Source organism: Scyliorhinus torazame, chromosome 17 (genome assembly GCF_047496885.1).
Source record: "Scyliorhinus torazame isolate Kashiwa2021f chromosome 17, sScyTor2.1, whole genome shotgun sequence".
NCBI lineage: Eukaryota > Metazoa > Chordata > Chondrichthyes > Carcharhiniformes > Scyliorhinidae > Scyliorhinus > Scyliorhinus torazame.
In genome coordinates, this window is record NC_092723.1 from 167,406,163 (window position 1) to 167,426,610 (window position 20,448).

The window sequence follows — 20,448 nt, forward strand, 5'->3', positions numbered from 1 at the left end:
ATTTTATAGACTTTGGAAATGATTCTGCTCATTTAACTTGGAATTTACTTTCACGTGACTGCTGATGGAGTAGCTTGTAACAAGCCACAGCTCAATTGACTTCATCTAGTCACCTCGAAGATTTTACATTTTTGAAATATTTGTTCGGTAGGGGAGTGCAAATATTGGACTTGAGACCATCACGTCTGGGATCTGTTACGAATTCAGTCCAAACTGATGGAAGGAGCATAACCCAACTGAGATTATTTACAATTCCACAGCCAAAACATATCACTAACCTGGCACTAAAGGAAGAAAGAACTTGCATTTCTGTAGCACCTTTCACAGCGTTCCGATGTTCCCAAGCACTTTTCAGCCAAAATGTGTGCACCTTTTCCAGGTTTAGTTGCTGACAGTTTTGCTCAATTGGCTGGACGGCTGGTTCGCGATGGGGAGCGAGGCCAGCAGTGCGAGTTCAATTACGGTACTGGCTGAGGTTATTCATGAAGGCCCCGCCTTCTCAATCTTGCCTCTTGCGTGAGGTGTGGTGACCCTCGGGTTATACCACCACCAGTCAGCTCTCTGTCAAAAGGGGAGAGCAGCCTATGATCCTCGTGGACTATGGCGACAGTCATTTCAATCACTTTAGGGTACACAGTAGTTAACTTACACGCAGAAAGCTCTCACAATGAGGCAATGACCAGATGTCTGCTTTTGTGATGCTGGTTAAGGGATAAATATTGAAGGACGCTGGAGAGAACGGCCATGCTCTTCCTCAAATACTTGGGGGGGGGGGGGGGGGGGGGGGGGGGCGGGGGGATTGCACAGACAGAACCTCATTAGAGAAAAGGTTTGTTTCCAAGGTGACAAACTCGGCCGAGGTACTAAATTTCACAAGTTGCATGCGCAGGTTAAGGGAACATTAGAAATAAAAACAGAGAATGTTGGATAAACTCAGCAGGTCTGGCAGCACCTAAATGATCCTCGAAGGGTCATGTAGATTTGAAACATTCGCTCTGTTTCTCTCCCCGCAGAGGCTGCCAGACCTGCTGATTTTCTGTCAGCGTTTTCTGCTTTCCTTTCAGATTCCAGCATCCGCAGTATTTTGCTCTTATTTAAGGGAAAGTTACTGATGTGTTTAAGAAGTTGAGGAAGAAAGAAATAGTATGTGTTCATAGGGTTAGACAAAAAAGGAAGGGAGAAGGCTTGTGTGGAACATAAACACCAGTGTGGAGCAGATGGGCTGAATGGCCTGTTAATACTATATAATTCTATGCAACTATATGTTTTGCTTAGTCATCTGAAAGATAGCCAATTATTTCCGAATCTGTGTGACAGCTAGAAAAATCGCAATAACCAGCCAAAGGTTATCTTGATTGGCTGGAGCTATTAACTGATCTGAGGGAAGGGAGAAAGGTTGATTGCACCCTTCACAGAAAGACAAAGTGAACTTGCCATACTTGACGAGAAAAGATTACAGGGCAGAGGAAAAGGGAGGCGGGTGGAAAAGTGTCAACGTAATCAGTTGTCACGCTGGTACTTTATTACTCATTTGCCATCTCCTGGATGGTCAGGGCCCTATACATTCGGTAATAGCAGCCAGTGCGGGCATAACTGAATCAGAAGCTCCGTTTAAGTGACATGCCAACCTGAGATTTTGGGTGTAATTACACCCGTTCCCTTAGAGATTTGTTTTTAAAGTGATAAGTCCATTGAGACTTTGAAATGAGTGCCACACTGCAGAATGATGGGACCAATGTGTTATCTAATCAAGGCAGCAGTCAGCTTGCTGAGATTTCGGGGTTGACTGCAGCTAAAAATGTATGAAGTATGACATGACTGTTTAATACGAGACTCACTGAGATGCTTCATTCCATCACCAGCCGACTAGAAATGAACTAGCGAGACAGTAAAAATGATTGATGACTGGAGTTACATATCAGCTCTGTGCAAAAGCTGGGCGATTTGCAAGCTAACCTATTTTTGCTGCCGTATAACAACTTTACAAAACTTATTCACAAGAACACAGTTGCAGGATGAGGGGCTCAAAGGAGAAATATAACACAACCTTGACCGTTCACTTGCTGCAGACATTAAAGCTGAGCAGAGGTTAAACTGGGAGTTCGCTCCATTAGGCTGGCTGAATCCAGGCAGCTGGCTGAATCCAGTTACTGACCACAGAATTCACGTTACAAGCTTTCTTTCTCGTCATTCCCATACCTTTATACATATTTTTTACCCAGCAGAGCTACAGAAGCATTCCTTTCAGCAGTTTTTTCTTTCAAACTTTGCTTGTTGGCGATTGTAGCCAAACTGAATAAGACCATTTACATCATAGAATCGCTACAGTGCAGAAGGAGGCCATTCACCACATCAAGTCTGCACCAACCCTCTGAACGAGCACCCTACCTCGGCGCAATCCCTCACCCTATCCCCGTAACCCCACCCAGCCAGCACACCTTCAGACACATCTTTGGACACTAAGGGTCAATTTCAGCATGGCCAAATCCACAAAACCTGCACATCTATGGGCTGTGGGAGGAAACCGGAGCACCCGGAGGAAAGCCACGCAGACACGGGGAGAAAGTGCAGACTCCGCACAGTGACCCGAGGCTGTAATTGAACCCGGGACCCTGACGCTGTGAGGCAGCAGTGCTAACCACTTTGCTGCTGATGTTGTGCATTCTTTATTTTCCGTGATTTATCACTTCAAAAGATTTTAACATCACCTCCCTTGTTCCTTTCAGGCCTGGCTGACGGAGATTCATGAATATGCAACACAAGACGTGGTAATCATGCTTTTGGGTAACAAGGTGAGCGCTGGCGCTGCACATCTTGTATCAGGTACTTGTCAACTCGTTCTTTGAAAGCACCATCGGGGAGGGGGGTCGCTAAACTGGGACGGCTTGAAAAGGGGGGGGGGGCGGGGAGAGCGGGGCTGCCGATCAAAATGACGTCTCGATCTGCGAACAGTAGTTCCTGCTGCCGAGGTCTGCTTGCCAGCAAGAAATCTCTCGGAGTGTGGGCCTTGGTGGGGAGAAACTCCCTGAGGCCAAAAAAACCAGCAAAGTGCTGTTGAATAACGGGGTGATTCTTAACATTGCAACTGCCGAGAAATAACCCACCAAATCACCCAAAAGCAAATTTAACTTCTGTCCGCTCAATCGCACCCGACATCTTGAAGGGGGCATCGAATGATACTTTGTGGGTAGAACTTCGGAATAAAAAAGGGACAGCCACATTGCTGGGTGTTTATTGTAGACCCCCAGATAGTCAGCGAGAAATTGAGGAGGAAATAGGTGCACAATTCGCGGAGGTGTGTAAAAATAACAATAACAATATTAGGTGATTTCAACTTTCCCAACATTAATTGGGGTAGTCATAGTGTTAAGTGCATAGATGGAGTGGATTTCTTAAAATGTATACAGGAGAACATTTTAGGTCCATGTGTAGAAGGTCCAACGAGGGATGGTGCAGTGCTGGATCTAATTCTGGGGAATGAAGCCGGACAGGTGGTTGAGGTGGTGGTGGGGGAGCATTTTGGTGATAGCGATCACAACATGGTGCAATTTAAGCTTGTTATGGACAAAGAAATAGACAAGTTGAAAAAGAAAGTTTTGGATTGGGGAGAGCGGATTTTAGTAAAATAAGGCCGGATCTGGCCAAGGTAGAACGGGAACAGCTACTTGTGGGGAAATCTACAGAAGAGCAGTGGGGGGTATTCAAAAAGGAAATACGGCTCAACATGTTTCCCCTAGGCTAATAGGAAGGAATAAGAAATCCAGAGAACCATGGATGACCAGACATATTCAGGATACAATGAGAAGGAAAAGACAGGCGTTCAACAAGGTACAAGGGGAGCAAATCAGCGACGCAATTAGTGCAGTACAGAAAGTGCAGGGTGGAGCTTAAGAAAGCAATTAGGAAAGCAAAAAGAGGATATGAGAAAGCTCTGACAGGTAAAAGTAGGGAAAATCCCAAAATATTCTATAAGCAATCAATGGGAAGAGGATAACCAGCAAAAGAGCCAGGACCATTAGAGACCAAGGGGGAAATCTGCGGGTGGAACCAGAGGACATTGGTAGGGTGTTGAACGAATACTTCACATCCGTCTTCACCCAAGAAAATGCGGAGGTAGATATGGAACTCGGGGAGAGAGATTGTGAGGTTCTTGAGCAAATTGTAATAGAGAGTGACAAGGTGTTGGAGATGTTGGCGGACTTAAAAAGTGGACAAATCCCCAGGACCTGATTAATTATGTCCCAGGATGCTGTGGGAGGTGATTGCATAGGCCGCTGACCCAAATTCTGAATTCCTCTCTGACCATGGCGGAGGTGCCAGAGGACTGGAGAACCACGAATGTAGTTCCACTATTTAAGAAAGGTTGTAGAGATAAGCCAGGGAACTACAGACCAGTGAGTCTCACTTCAGTGGTAGGAAAACTGTTGGGAGAAAATCTGAAGGAGAGAATTTATTTCCACTTGGGGAGGCAAGGTTTGATTCGGGTTAGTCAGTATGGCTTTGGCAGAGGGACGTCATGCCGAACAAATTTGATTGAATTTTCTGAAGTGGTGACCAGATGTGTAGATGAGGGTAGTGCAGTCGATGTAGTTAATATGGATTTCAGCAAGGCCTTTGACAAGATCTCACCTGGGAGACTTATAAAGAAGACAAATGTATGTGGGATACAGGATAATTTGATAAGGTGGATTCAAAATTGGCTTAGCTGTAGGAGAGAGAGGGTGATAACAGATGGCTGCTTTAGTGACTGGACGTTAGTGTCCAGTGGCGTACCACAGGGATCTGTGCTGGGTCCCCAATTATTCGTCATTTATATAAACAACATAGATGACTATTTGGGGGGGTAGAATCAGTAAGCTTGCAGATGTACCAAGATTGGTCGGGTGGTTAACAGTGAGGTTGAGTGTCTTGGGTTATAGGAAGATATAGACGGGATGGTCAAGTGGGCAGATGGAATTTAACTCTGAAAAGTGTGAGGTGATACACTTTGGAAGGAGCAATGTGACAGGGAAGTACTCAATGAACAGCATGGCACTAGGAGGTTCTGAGGAACAAAGGGACCTTGGTGTATTTGTCCATAGATCTCTGAAGGCAGAAGGGCAGCTTAATAAAGTGGTGAAAAAGGCATATGGGCACTTGCCTTTATCAATCGAGGCAGAGATTACAAAAGCAGGGAGGTCATATTGGAGTTGTACAGAACTTTGGTGGGGCCACAGCTGGAGTACTGTGTGCAATTCTGGTCGCCACATTATAGGGAGGATGTGATTGCACTGGAGCAGGTGCAGAGGAGGTTCAGAGGATGTTGCCTGGGTTGGAATATTTAAGTTATGAAGAGAGGTTGGATAGGCCTGGGTTGTTTTCGCTGGACAAGAGAAGACTGAGGGGGTGACCTGATCGAGGTGTACAATATTATGAGGGGTATGGACAGGGTGGATAGGGAGCAGCTGTTCCCCTTAGTTGAAGGATCAGTCACAAGAGGACACAAGTACAACAAGATCAGGGGCAGGTTTAATAATAATAATAAATAATAATCGCTTATTGACATAAGTAGGCTTCAATGACTTGTTGTTACAAGTTACTGTGAAAAGCCCCTAGTCACCACATTCCGGCGCCTGTTCGGGGAGGCCGGTACGGGAATTGAACCCACGCTGCTGGCCTTGTTCTGCATTACAAGCCAGCTGTTTAGCCCACTGTGCTAAACCAGCCCCTAAGTTTAGGGGGGATCTGAGGAAAAACCTTTTTATCCAGAGGGCAGTGATGGTCTGGAATGCATTGCCTGGGAAGATGGTAGAGGCAGGTTGCCTCATATTCTTTAAAAGGTATCTGGATGACCACTTGGCACGTGATAACATTAAAGGCACGTGGAACTGGTCCTCTTGCATCATCACGGTGTGGCAGTGTGCCAGACCTGTTGAGAGGGACTGCCAGAGATGAATATGGACTTTCTGGAATCCGGCTGTTGGTTTTTCCGCAGGGGGGGTGGGTTCCACTCGTTGTGAGGACAGAGAGGAATGGTTAGAAGCACGAGGAGTGCCCTTTATGGTGGCAGCCTCCAGCAGTCCCTATAAAGACCACTGATTTGGTTGCTACACACAGTACTCCAGCTGTTCGTTTGAGACAACTGACCACAGCCTAAAGTCTACGTTCAATATGGGAAAGTGGCACTCATCCCCCATTTTGCAAGGGACCAAATGCTTGCTCTAGTCAGGCACATTGACCAATGTGGGACCTGGCACTGTCCTGGTGCAGAATGAACATGTGACCCATTTATCAGTCTATAATTTCTAGGCTTAGGCTCTGCCCTTTAATTTGTTGATTTGATATTTTATTCATTTGGCCCCTTTACTTGTTACTTTGATTTTCCTCAAGAGTATAATTCCCAACAGATCCTTTTGCAGTGTAACTAGGTGCTGCCACCCTTTGGTATAATGGCAAAATGCCACACAGAATTCCTAAAAGCCACTTGGCCATTTCAGAGAAGCACCAAGTGAAGGCAGAGTACTTGTTCTACTCTGCCTTAAGAGCAAAGCATTGGAACTGTGATCATTGGAAACTTCAATCCAGCTCTTACTTTCACAAATGGGAACTGCACCACTTAGTGCGGGAATGAGCCGGACTGATCAGGAGGAGTGCAGACTCGCACACAAAGCCGTGACCGAAAAATTGTTCATTGTCATGTCTGTCTGTCTGTTATAGGCCGATGCGACTCAAGAGAGAGCTGTGAAGAAAGAGGCAGGGGAAAAATTAGCCAAGGTATGTCGCTTTCTACGCCACTCTGTGTTGTCTTTAAACTGTGCGGTTTGCAAGATTCTGCATAATGAAATTCCCTGAAACGAGCACTGCTACAAGTGCGGGGAGAAAGCAAAGAGAGAATGAGCGAAAGATCTCAGTCCCGCCAACTCAGCATAGGTCAAAGGCAAGACTCAGGTGAAAGGTCATTGTGCTAAGCCACCCAACCAACCGTTGCGACCCCCAGCCATCTTTTTTGCCAGTTTCAGGTTAAACCTAACTCCATCAAAAGGGCAGGTTAAGACGAGACATTCAGCAGGTGGCACGATTTAGCGACACGAATCAGCAGTCAGTGTGAATTTGAGATGTGGGGGGTGCAGAGTAAGATACCGACTGGCTCTTTCTTTTTGTTACTTCAGCTGGTTTTGCACTTCACGGGCAGGGGGGGGGCTTTGGCAGGGGCTGGGGGCACTGGTGGGGGGTGGCGAGCCTGGCCAAAGGGGGGGGATCACTATTTGGCAGGCCGGGTCCGCGCGCGGCCGGCGCATGTTGTACGGCACGGCCGCTGCAGGCCGCAGTGCGGCCACGGACCCGGCAATTCGCCGGCTGTATCCGCAGCCAGAGCCGGGGGCCTGCTAGCCGCCCACCAGACGGGGGCTTGGTGGCTGTTTTGCGCCGTTTGTTCGGTCGTAAAACACCACCGTTCCCACGCCGTCGTCAGCACTTAGTCTCAAAATCGGAGAATCCAGCCCATCGGATCCCTACAGTGCGGAAGGAGGCCATTCAGCCCATCGAGTCCACATGGACCCTCTGAATGAACACCCTGCCTGCACTCTTTCCCCACCCCCGGCTGTCCTATCCCCATAGCCCACCTAACCTGCACATACCCGGAGACTAAGGATCAATTTAGTATGGCCAACCCACTTAACCTGGAGGAAACCAGAGCACCCGGAGGAAACCCACGCAGACACGGGGAGAAAGTGCAAACTCCACACAGACAAGGCCGGAATCGAACCCGGGTCCCTGGCGCTGTGAGGCAGCAGTGCTAACCGGCGTGCAGCCCAGTTGTTGGATCATAAATGACAATGCAAGTGTAATGAAATTACGATGATTAACTTCCGGTTGCGGCGATGCGGAGCTAAGCCGCGCGTTTCGGCAGCTCCCGTGAAAACAGACTTTCAGGCTCTACAGAGGAGCCCCAAAGTGCTTTTTTTTGGTTGATCCCGTGTGGGAAGGAGCAGTGAGGTCCCCCCCCCCACACAATATTTGGCAGGGAGCAGTGGTGGAGCAATGAGGGAAGAGGCCATGGAGCAGGGAACAAAACGAGGGGAAGAAGGCAAGATGGCAGAGGGCGGAGTGCAAGCAGCGTGGGGGCCAGACCAGCAGGAGTTCTTCATGAGATGTGTGGAGGAGCTGAAAAAGGAGGTGCTGGCGCCGATGCTGTTGGCGATCGAGGGGCTGAAGGAGACCCAGGCGGTGGAGCTTCGTGAGGTGAACGATAAGGTGAACACCAATGAGGACGATATCCAGGGCCTGGCGGTAAAAATGGAGGCGCACGAGGCGGTGCACAGGAGGTGGGCCGAGAGAATGGAGGTCCTGGAGAACAGGTCAAGGAGGAAGAACCTCCGGATTCTGGGTCTTCCTGAAGGAGTGGAGGGAGCTGATGCTGGGGCGTATGTGAGCACGATGCTCCATTCGCTGATGGGTGCGGAGGCTTCTCCGACCCCCCTGGAGCTGGAAGGGGCTCACCGGGTCCTGGCGAGGAGACCCATGGCAGATGAGCCGCCAAGGGCGATAGTGGCAAGTTTCCATCGCTTCGTGGATAAAGAAAGTGTGCTGAGATGGGCCAAGAAGGTGCGGAGCAGCAGATGGGAGAATGCGGTGATCAGAGTTTACCAGGATTGGAGCGCGGAGGTGGCAAAGAGGAGAGCTGGATTCAACCGGGCCAAGGCGGTGCTGCATAGAAAAAGAGTCAGGTTCGGCATGCTGCAGCCTGAGCGACTGTGGGTCACTTATCAGGACCGACACCATTATTTTGAAACGCCAGAAGAGGCTTGGACCTTTATACAGATGGGAAAACTGGACTCGAACTGAGGGGATGTGGTTGTATATGGGGTTGTAAATATGGGTAAAGAATATTTTGTGGGTGGGATGATGGATGGGGATGTGGGTAGAGTTCTGGTTAAAATTCCTAAAATTTCCTTTTTTCCTGTCTGTAGACAAAATGATGATGATGGGGAATGTGGGCGTCGGTCCTGGAGGGAGGCGAGACTCAGGGATGAGGAAACTGGGATGATGGCCGCAAGAGGAGCTGCGCCACAGGGGGCGGGGCTGGTTCAGGAAAGCGCGGGCTTTTTCCCCGCGCCAAAAAAGGGCGAGGGGATGGAGGAAGGTGAGGAGGAGAGACTCCCACACGGGGAAGATCAACGGGAAGGCGGGGGAAGCCGGGGTCAGCAGGGGTCAGCTGACTCACGGAAGTAATATGGGGGGAGCAAAAGTGCTAGATGTGGATCTAGCGGGGTGGGGGGGGGGGTGGGGAGAAGGGGAGAATCTAGGGGTGCTGCTGCACTGTCCGAGGGGGAACTGAAAAAAAGAGGTGGTCGGGGCGGGGGTTCCCCGCCTGGGCGACTGGAGGGTGTGGGAGGCGCGAGCACGGGACTGGCCTAAGATAGGAGATGGCGGGGGGGGGGGGGGGGGGGGGGGGGGGGCGTTAACCCCCCCAATCCGGCTGATAACGTGGAATGTGAGAGGCCTAAATGGGCCGGTTAAGAGGGTCCGAGTGTTCGCGCACTTAAAGGGACTGAAGGCAGACGTGGTCATGCTTCAGGAGACACATCTGAAGGTGGCAGATCAGGTCAGGTTAAGGGAGGGATGGGTGGGACAGGTGTTCCATTCAGGGCTGGATGCGAAGAATAGAGGGGTGGCAATACTGGAGGGAAAGCGGGTGTCATTTGAGCCCAAGAACATAGTAGCGGACAAGGGAGGCCGATACGTGATGGTGAGTGGTAGGTTGCAGGGGACGGAGGTGGTACTGGTGAATGTATATGCTCCGAACTGGGATGATGCTGGATTCATGAAACGGATGTTGGGGCGTATTCCGGACCTGGAGGTAGGGAGCTTGATAATGGGTGGGGATTTTAACACGGTGCTGGACCCAGCATTGGATCGTTCCAGATCTAGGACGGGGAGGAGGCCGGCTGCGGCCAAGGTGCTTAGGGGGTTTATGGATCAGATGGGGGGAGTAGATCCGTGGAGATTTGCCAGACCTTTGGCCAGAGAATTTTCTTTTTTCTCCCATGTACATAAGGCCTACTCCCGGATAGATTTTTTGTTTTGGGCAGGGCACTGATCCCGAGGGCGGAGGGAACGGAGTATTCGGCCATAGCCATTTCAGACCATGCCCCGCACTGGGTGGAGCTGGAGCTGGGGGAGGAGAGGGACCAACGCCCGTTGTGGAGGTTGGATGTGGGACTGTTGGCAGACGAGGAAGTGTGCAGGAGGGTGCGGGGGTGTATTGAAAGATATCTGGAGGCTAACGACAACGGGGAGGTGCAGGTGGGAGTAGTATGGGAGGCGCTGAATGCGGTGGTCAGGGGAGAGTTAATCTCCATTAGGGCTCACAGGGTGAAGAGAGAGGGCAGGGAAAGGGAGAGGTTAGTGGGGGAGATTTTCAAGGTGGACAGGAGCTATGCAGAGGCTCCGGATGAGGGCCTACTCAGGGAGAGACAAAGTCTCCAGACGGAGTTCGACCTGTTGACCACAGGGAAGGCAGAGGCACAGTGGAGGAAGGCACAGGGGGCGATATATGAATATGGGGAGAAGGCGAGCCGGATGCTGGCACACCAGCTCCGTAAGAGGATGGCAACGAGGGAAAAAGGTGGAGTCAAAGATGGCAGGGGAACTACGGTGCGGAGTGCAGGGAAAGTGAATGAGGCTGTTAAGGCCTTTTACGAGGAACTGTATAGGTCCCAGCCCCCAGGGGGAAAAGAGGGGATGCGGCGATTCTTGGATCAGGTGAGGTTCCCAAGGGTGGAGGTGCAGGAGGTGGCTGGTCTGGGGGCGCCAATTGGGGTGGAGGAGCTGGTTAAAGGACTGGGGAGCATGCAGGCAGGGAAGGCCCCGGGGCCGGATGGGTTCCCGGTGGAGTTTTACAGGAAGTATGTAGACCTGTTAGCCCCGTTGCTGGTAAAGACCTTCAATGAATCAAGGGAGGGGGGGACCCTGCCCCCGACAATGTCGGAGGCGACGATCTCTTTGATCTTAAAGCGGGATAAGGACCCACTGCAATGTGGGTCATATAGACCGATCTCGCTCCTTAATGTAGATGCTAAGTTGCTGGCAAAAATGTTGGCCATGAGGATTGAGGACTGTGTTCCGGGGGTGATTCATGAGGACCAGACGGGATTGGTAAAGGGTAGGCAGTTAAATACTAATGTGCGAAGGCTCCTAAATGTGATAATGATGCCATCGGTGGAGGGAGAAGCGGAGATAGTGACAGCCATTGACGCGGAGAAAGCTTTTGATCGGGTAGAGTGGGAGTATCTCTGAGAAGTGTTGAGGAGGTTTGGGTTCGGGGGAGGGTTTATTAGTTGGGTTAAGCTCCTGTATAAAGCCCCGGTGGCGAGTGTGGTCACGAACTGGCGGAGGTCGGAGTATTTCCGGCTGCATTGAGGGACAAGGCAGGGGTGCCCCCTGTCCCCTCTGCTGTTCGCATTAGCAATTGAACCTTTGGCCATGGCGTTACGGGAGTCGGGGAAATGGAAGGGGGTGGTTCGAGGGGGAGAGGAACATTGAGTGTCGCTGTATGCAGACGACCTGTTGCTGTATGTGACGGATCCAGTGGAGGGGATGGTTGAGGTAATGCAGATCTTACGAGAGTTTGGAGACTTTTCGGGCTATAAGCTCAATATGGGAAAGGGTGAGCTCTTTGTGATCCATCCGGGGGACCAGGGAAGAGGGATAGACGACCTACCGTTGAGGAGGGCGGAAAGGAGCTTTCGATATTTGGGGATTCAGGTAGCTAGGAGCTGGGGGGCACTGCACAAACTCAATTTGACGCGATTGGTGAAACAGATGGAGGAGGATTTTAAAAGGTGGGACACGTTGCCACTCTTGCTGGCGGGTAGGGTACAGTCGGTTAAAATGGTGGTCCTCCCGAGATTTCTTTTTGTATTTCAATGCCTCCCAATTGTGATCACTAAGGCCTTTTTCAAGAGGGTAAGCAGGAGCATTACGGGATTTGTGTGGGCGAGCAAGACCCCGCGGGTAAGGAGGGGGTTCTTGGAGTGCAGCAGAGATAGAGGAGGGTTGGCATTGCCAAATCTGGGTGGTTAATTATTGGGCAGCCAACGTGGCAATGATACGTAAGTGGGTGATCGATGGAGAGGGGGCGGTGTGGAAGAGGTTGGAGATGGCGTCCTGCAAAGGAACGAGCCTGGGGGCGCTGGTGACGGCACCGCTGCCGCTCTCGCCGACAAGGTATACCACGAGCCCGGTGGTGGCGGCAACGCTAAAGATCTGGGGGCAGTGGAGACGGCACAGGGGTGCGACGAGAGCCTCGGTGTGGTCCCCGATCAGAGACAACCATCGGTTTGTCCCAGGAAGGATGGACGGGGGGCTTTCAGAGCTGGCATAGAGCAGGGATTAGAAGAATGGGGGAACTGTTCATTGATGGGATGTTTGCGAGCTTAGGGGCGCTGGAGGAGAAGTTTGGGCTACCCCCGGGAAACGCTTTCAGGTACATGCAAGTGAGGGCGTTTGTGAGGCGGCAGGTGAGGGAATTTCCGCTACTCCCGGCACAGGGGATTCAAGATAGGGTGATTTTGGGCGTATGGGTCGGAGAGGGCAAGGTGTCGGCGATATACCAGGAGATAAAAGAAGAGGGGAGGCTTTGGTAGAGGAGCTGAAGGGTAAATGGGAAGAGGAACTAGGGGAGGAGATTGAGGAGGGGCTATGGGCTTATGCCCTAAGTAGGGTTCATTCCTCTTCTTCGTGTGCCAGGCTTAGCCTGATACAATTTAAGGTGGTTCATAGAGCGCACATGACGGGGGCGAGGCTGAGTAGGTTCTTTGTGGTGGAGGACAGATGTTGGAGGTGCTCAGGAAGTCCGGCAAACCATGTCCATATGTTTTGGTCATGCCCGGCACTGGAGGGGTTCTGGAGGGGAGTGGCGGGAATAGTATCTCAGGTGGTGAAAGTCCGAGTCAAGCCAAGCTGGGGGCGAGCACTATTTGGAGTAGTGGACGAGCCGGGAGTGCAGGAGACGAAAGAGGCCGGTATTCTGGCCTTTGCGTCCCCAGTAGCCCGGCGAGGAATCTTGCTAATGTGGAAGGAGGCAAAGCCCCCCAGCGTGGCGGCCTGGATAAATGATATGGCTGGGTTTATCAAGTTGGAAAGGATAGTTTGTCTTGAGAGGGTCTGCGCAGGGGTTCTACAGGCGGTGGCAACCGTTCCTAGACCAACTCGCGGAGCGTTAGATGAAGGTCGGACAGCAGCAGCAGCAACCCAGGGGGGGTGGGGGAGAGATCGTTTGTGGGGGGGAAGGGGGGTTCCTTTGGGGGGAATATGAGCAAGAAAGCACATGAATGATCCCGAAACTGACATGTACGGGAAGAATCCAATGTACAAAGCTCTGTATTTTATTGACTTGCCACGTTCATGTCTTGCCACGTGAGTTATTTTTCTTTTCTTTGTTACGGGGGAGGGGGTTTGTTTGTAAGATGGAAAATATTGTTATTGAAAAATTCTTAATAAAAATATATATTTTTTTTAAAAATGAAATTACGATGATTTAAGGGCAGATTTAGTCTGTCCCTAGATTTTAATATGCCAGTTACTTCACTTTTTTAAATGCAGGGGTGTGACTGAAAGCATCATTTATTTTAAGACTATGGACACGGTGCTATTTTACAATACTGGGAAATGGGGGTGATTGGGCAGAGTGGATCGGTTGGCCATTTGATACCAATGGATTGAAATCTGCCAGGTTCCAAAACTGGAATTGCGACTCACTCAGCCAATTTCCTGCCCTGGTAGTGAGGCTGAAACTTGTTTTCCTGTGGACCTGCCTAATCTGCCTTTATCTTCTTCCAGGAATACGGGGTGCCCTTTATGGAAACAAGTGCCAAAACGGGCCTAAATGTTGAGCTGGCATTCATGGCTATTGCAAAGTAAGTGACGCACTCCCTGCATTGGCAAACATCAGTGAGGATTATTGTAACAACCAATTTTCATCCAGGTATCTCCCGATCTTCGTATCCCCGAGGTAAAATTTAAAAATGACAAAAATTAACCTGCGATTTGAAAAGGCAAACGAGGATTAGTCGAATGAGAACAGAATGATCCATTACTGAAGACATCACCGGAAACAAAGTTGAGGATTGATGACCTTAAGTAGGAATTTATTTTGTCAGCTTTGTGTACATTTGTAGGTATAACACTGATATACAATTGACAAGGAGCAGTATTACTGGGGTAAGGTAGTCAATATACATTTATAATTTAAAATAAAAACATAAAGTCCCGGAAAATCTCAGCAGGTCTGGCAGAGGGAAACCTAAAGTTAACATTTCGAGTCCAATATGACTCTTGTTCAGAACTGAATATTTCTAGCATCATTAGATTGGATGCAGGAAACCCAAAATTATAAACAGAAAATGCTGGGACTACTCCACAAGTCAGGCAGCGTACGAAGAGAGAGAGAGAGAGAGAGAGCAGAGTTTGTGTTTACTCGGAACCGTAGCAAGTAACTTGTAACTTTTTCCAGTCCTGAACCATCGAGCGTTGCTCTCTCCATAGATGCAGCCTGACCTGCCGAGCGTTTCTGCACGGGATCAGAATCTAGATCATGGGGGCGTATGGTCAGTGTGTGCTCGTCCACTGCACTGCCCCAGCTCTTGGTGCAAGATCAGCCTAACCTAATACAGCTCCACCTTCCTGACTGTTACTGCCCTGTGTGTTACAGAGAACTGAAACACAGGTCGATGAAATCACCAAACGACCCCAAGTTCAAGCTCCACGACTATGTGAATTCGGAAATGAAAGGCACGGGTTGCTGCAGTTCGTAACCGGCGCATTCTTTCTGCCGATACATTTGTACAAGACTGATTGGTGTTAAACAGCCAGGACAGTTCGTCTCGTGGTTCTGCCATCTTTTGTGTGAAGTTCCTGCATGTCTGTACTTGTTGTCTGTACATCGACGAGTGTTTATCAGCCGATAAGATCTTGAGCTCATTTGGGGAGGTGGATGGGATATAAATGGTGTTAAATCAGGATCGAAAGTACTACACTTGATTGTTTACATAATCTAAATCTGCTTTTGCTGACTCTCAGTTTGTATCAATAGAAAAACAAACCTGGTCCTGTAGGATATTAAATGAATGTACATTGATGTCCGTGATTGTATGCTGTGTCTATTTTTAACTCCTTTACAGAGCCAAATTTTAATTTCATTTGGGGAACAGAAGAGAAACCACACGTGCGAAAATAAATCACGATGCCAGTTGCAGAGGAAAGGCAATTTGACCCCACTTTCTGCATCTTGCTGAAATACTGTAAACTATTTTTAAAAACAACTACTTTAATGCGCAATTGTCAGACTTGATATTAGAATTTTAATAAATAGTCGCAACATCTGTAAAATAAAATGTTTTCCAAGAAACCACACTCCGTAGCGAGTGAGAAAAGTGACGGTGGAAATTATCGATGGGCCTGTTGTTAATCATTGTGTAACATATGCTTTTGCAGAAAGTAAAAACTTGAAAATTACCCCCATGGTTGATTTTCATTCTCTTTACATTTTTTTTCTGTTTTCGTGAGGAACTGCAGCATTGGCTGAAAGTTTGTAACATCTGCATCAAGTGGCCACCGAATGCAGAACTGTGGTGTTAAATAATAGGAGTAGGCGTTTTTGCCGGCTGTGCCTGATCCGCCATTCAAAAGAGCCTGACTGATCTTTTACATTCACCCCCTGCTTTCCTCGGTTCCCTTAATGCCCAAATATCTAGCAATCTCATTGTTTTTTAAAAAATATTTTAATTTAAATTTTCAACGTTTTAACAACAAATAAACATAATCACAACACCACCTCTCACCCCCCTTTGATGGCAACCAGATCTCCAAAGTGTAACAAACAAACCCAATTGTATAGGGCATTAGTGAGGCCACAACTGGAGTAATGTGTGCAGTTTTGGTGTCCTTATCTACTATGAAAGCAGTGCAGCAAAGGTTTACCAGGCGGGACTGTCATAAGAGGACAGGCTAAGTCGGTTAGGATTATAATAATTGGAATTTCGAAGCGTGAGAGGGGATCTCATAAAAACGTATGAAATTCTAACAGGATTAGAATCAAAAAGAATGTTCCCAATGGTGGGGCAGACCAGGGGCGCGATTCTCCCAAAGGGAGACAAAGTCCCGACGCCGGATGAAAACCGGAGTGTCTCACTCCGGCGTCAGAGCCCGCTCCCAGCCCCCTATTCTCCCGTCCCTGGGGGGGCTAGGAGCTGGGTCGCGTATTTTATGCGCACTGGGCCTTGGCACCGCGTAAATGACGCGGCCGGCGTCGCATAAATGAAGTCACCCGCGCATGCACGGTTGCCGTCCTCCGAGGCCGCCCCGCAAGAGGATGGTGGATGGATCTTGCTGGGCGGCGGAGGAAAGGAGGTCCTCCTTTAGAGGGGTCGGCCCGCCAATTGGTGGGCATCGATCGCGGGCCAGGCCCCACCGGAGGTCCCCCGGTGTAAGGAACCCCCCCCCCAGCTTTCCCGCACAGTTCTCGCTGGCAGCGACCAGGTGTGGACGGCACCGGCGGGAACCTGTCGTGTCGGTGCATCCGCTCGGCCCATCGAGGCCGGAGAATCGCCGTTGAGTTTCTCAGGCGATTCTCCGGCTGGCGCGGCACAGAACTCGACGGGGCCATCCTCGCCGGTTGGGAGAATGGCGAGACGGCGTCACGCGATATAATGGCGTGGCCGGCGATTCTCACAACCGGCGCGGCCTCGGAAAATCGCCCCCCAGAACTAGGGGTCATTATTTGAAGATAAGGCATTAACCTTTTAGGACTGGGGCGAGGAGAAATTTCTTCCCCCAGAGTGGTGAATCTGTGGAATTCACTAAGACAGAAAGTAGTTGAGGCCAAAACATTGTGTAATTTCAAGAAGGAATTAGATATGGTTTTTGGGGGTAAAGGGATATGGGGAGGGGGGGGAAAGAGGCGGGATCAGGGTATCAAACTTGATCTTCAGTCTTGTTCATAATGAATGGTGGAACAGGCTCAAAAGGCCTCCTTCGGTTTCTAACCCCTCATCCGGCCCTCTCAAGAGCAAATTTCACCTTCTCCAACTACAGGAACTCTATTAGATCCCCCAGCCGCACCAAGGTGGTGGGGGGGGGAGAAGGACGCTGTGACCTCCACCCCAACAGGACCCACCTGCGATCGATCACCGAGGTGAAGACATCTGACCCCGCCCTCATCTGCAACTCTGGCTGGTCTGACACCCCGACTAATGGCCTGTCCTCCCATCCCAGCCGTTGGTTGATGAGCTGTAGCCCTTTTGCTTATCTATGTGCCTCTGGAGCACTACTCACAGCCTACCAAATGTTGGCTGTGATGCTGCAGTCCTCTTTCCAAGCAAAACGACGAGGACTGCCATTAGGAGTCAGGGTTAGGTCAGCTTCAGCATAGGTATTGGAATCAGCTGGAAATACCTCGCAGGGCAAGTCAAAATCAGGAGGCAAATATCTAGAGAATTGCTGAGTGTTCAGTGCTGCGTCAGTCCCGTGTACAGCATTTAAAAGCGTGGTTGCCTTGTGCTGGAAGGCGGCCTGTATTGAGTTTGGTTCACTTATTGATATACCCAAATACAGGCTCGTGAGAAGTTTTAGCGTGGATCAGTATCCAGTAATTCCACTAGAAGAGTACATGCTTGGGCACCCAAGTCCCTACAGGGTTGGCTTTCGCTGTTTTGTGCCCAGTGGTCAATTAGCCTGCGTTCTCCAGCCTTATGTACGTACAGCAGCTACTTGCCTAGGTGTTTGTGTTAATATTGAACCAGAATAATGTACAAGTTTATCTATTCCCTTCGATATCTTCAATACCCTGACACATCACCTTTGCTCCATTGTAAATATCCCTATTTGGCCAGGGCACCTCCTCATTGCTTCAGTGCCAAACTATTTATCAAACTCCTTTGCTCCTTGCTGCGTCAGGCCATGGTACCTCAGAACTCTAACACAAGCAACCTAAGACTTTACTGGGACTCGTGCTGAAGCCCTCATATTGGCCTTGGCTTTTAAAATCAGTTGCATAGTGTCAATGGTTTGTTTTCTGTAATTGTTTCACCTCGTGTAAGTACAAAGATGCAGGTTAGGTGGATTGGCTGTGCTAAATAGCCTCTTACTGTCCAAAGACATGCAGGTTAGGTGCGATTGTGAACCCAGGTAGGGCATTCTTTCAGAGGGTCGGTGCAGACTTGATGGGCCAAATGTCCTCTTTCTGCACTGGCGATAACCTCTATCTATTCAGTGAAATAGACATTTTAGTTGTAAAGTTCTTGCTGGATAAAAATGCATTTGCTGATGCTCCAAGTACATTTCAACCATCTAATTCACTTGTTAGCAATTGGACATTGGAAGCTGATTCAGGATTCAATGTAAAAAATATGGAGTTAGAGTGCCCTCTGCTGTCGATTTTATGTGTTAAAAATTATTAGGCACTTGCAGATGAAGTACACTCAGAGCCTGCGTGGACCAGCTGGCAGACGTGTTCGCAGACATCTTTAACCTGTCCCTACTCTGCTCCCCACCTACATCAAGAAGACCATCATCATACCGATGCCAAAAACCTGACAACATGCCTCAATGATTACCATCTGGTGGCCCTGACTTCAGTTATAATGAAGTGTTTCACGAGGTTGGTTATGAAGCACATCACCTCCATCCTCCCAGAACGCCTTCATACCTGCCTGGCCCTACACTCACCCCTACAGCATCTCGATAACAAAGGACTCCCACTTCAGACTCCGATTTATTGACTACAGCTCCGCCTTAAACACCACAATCCCAGCCAAGCTCCAAAACCTAGGAGTTGGCTCCTCACTCTGCAACTGGATTGACTTTCCAGACCACAATCAGTAAGAATAAACAATAACACCTCCTCCACAAGTCCTCAATACCACAAGGCTGCGTACTTAGCCCCTACTATACTCCCTGTACACACACTACTGCATGGTAAAATTTAGTTCCAACCCCATGTTTGCTGACAATACGACCAGTGGGCTGGATCTCAAATAACGAGTTAGAATACAGGAGGGAGATTGAGAACCTAGTGGCGTGGTGCAGTGACAACTATCTCTCCCACAATGAGATCCTGGCCGCGAGATTTGCTAGTGTCACACGGGAGGGTTTAAACTAGTATGGCAGGGGGGTGGGCACGGGAGCAATAGGTCAGAAGGTGAGAGCGTTGAGGGAGAACTAGGGAATATGGACAGTGTGGCTCTGAGGCAGAGCAGACGGGGAGAAATTGCTGAACACAGCGGGTCTGGTGGCCTGAAGTGCATATGTTTTAATGCAAGGAGCATTACGGGTAAGGCAGATGAACTTAGAGCTTGGATTAGTACTTGGAACTATGATGTTGTTGCCATTACAGAGACCTGGTTGAGGGAAGGGCAGGATTGGCAGCTAAACGTTCCAGGATTTAGATGTTTCAGGCGGGATAGAGGGGGATGTAAAAGGGGAGGCGGAGTTGCGCTACTTGTTCAGGAGAGTATCACAGCTATACAGCGAGAGGACACCTCAGAGGGCAGTGAGGCTATATGGGTAGAGATCAGGAATAAGAAGGGTGCAGTCACAATGTTGGGGGTATACTACAGGCCTCCCAACAGCCAGCGGGAGATAGAGGAGCAGATAGGTAGACAGATTTTGGAAAAGAGTAAAAACAACAGGGTTGTGGTGATGGGAGACTTCAACTTCCCCAATATTGACTGGGACTCACTTAGTGCCAGGGGCTTAGACGGGGCAGAGTTTGTAAGGAGCATCCAGGAGGGCTTCTTAAAACAATATGTAAACAGTCCAACTAGGGAAGAGGCGGTACTGGACCTGGTATTGAGGAATGAGCCCGGCCAGGTGGTAGATGTTTCAGTAGGGGAGCATTTCGGTAACAGTGACCACAATTCAGTAAGTTTTAAAGTACTGGTGGACAAGGATAAGAGTGGTCCGAGGATGAATGTGCTAAATTGGGGGAAGGCTAATTATAACAATATTAGGCGGGAACTGAAGAGCATAGATTGGGGGCGGATGTTTGAGGGCAAATCAACATCTGACATGTGGGAGGCTTTCAAGTGTCAGTTGATAGGAATACAGGACAGGCATGTTCCTGTGAGGAAGAAAGACAAATACGGCAATTTTCGGGAACCTTGGATGACGAATGATATTGTAGGCCTCGTCAAAAAGAAAAAGGAGGCATTTGTCAGGGCTAAAAGGCTGGGAACAGAAGAAGCCTGTGTGGCATATAAGGAAAGTAGGAAGGAACTTAAGCAGGGAGTCAGGAGGGCTAGAAGGGGTCATGAAAAGTCATTGGCAAATAGGGTTAAGGAAAATCCCAAGGCTTTTTACACTTACATAAAAAGCAAGAGGGTAGCCAGGGAAAGGGTTGGCCCACTGAAGGATAGGCAAGGGAATCTATGTGTGGAGCCAGAGGAAATGGGCGAGGTACTAAATGAATAC

The 20,448-nt window shown here is 49.3% G+C and overlaps 1 protein-coding gene across 2 annotated transcripts in view; it reads left to right on the plus strand.

Annotated features, from left to right (window-relative positions):
* LOC140394383 (ras-related protein Rab-26-like) overlaps positions 1 to 15,495 on the plus strand; it is a 448,240-nt gene extending 432,745 nt beyond the window's left edge. Inside the window, exons 6-9 of one of the 2 annotated variants that reach the window (XM_072481594.1) lie at positions 2,727 to 2,823; positions 6,697 to 6,753; positions 13,822 to 13,898; positions 14,693 to 15,495. In XM_072481594.1, coding sequence (XP_072337695.1) covers positions 2,727 to 2,823; positions 6,697 to 6,753; positions 13,822 to 13,874 — 207 coding nt within the window. In that variant the 3' untranslated portion in view covers positions 13,875 to 13,898; positions 14,693 to 15,495. The remainder of the gene's footprint in view (positions 1 to 2,726; positions 2,824 to 6,696; positions 6,754 to 13,821; positions 13,899 to 14,692) is intronic. The other variant, XM_072481592.1, reaches the window with a different exon arrangement.
* The last annotated feature ends 4,953 nt before the right edge of the window (positions 15,496 to 20,448 follow it).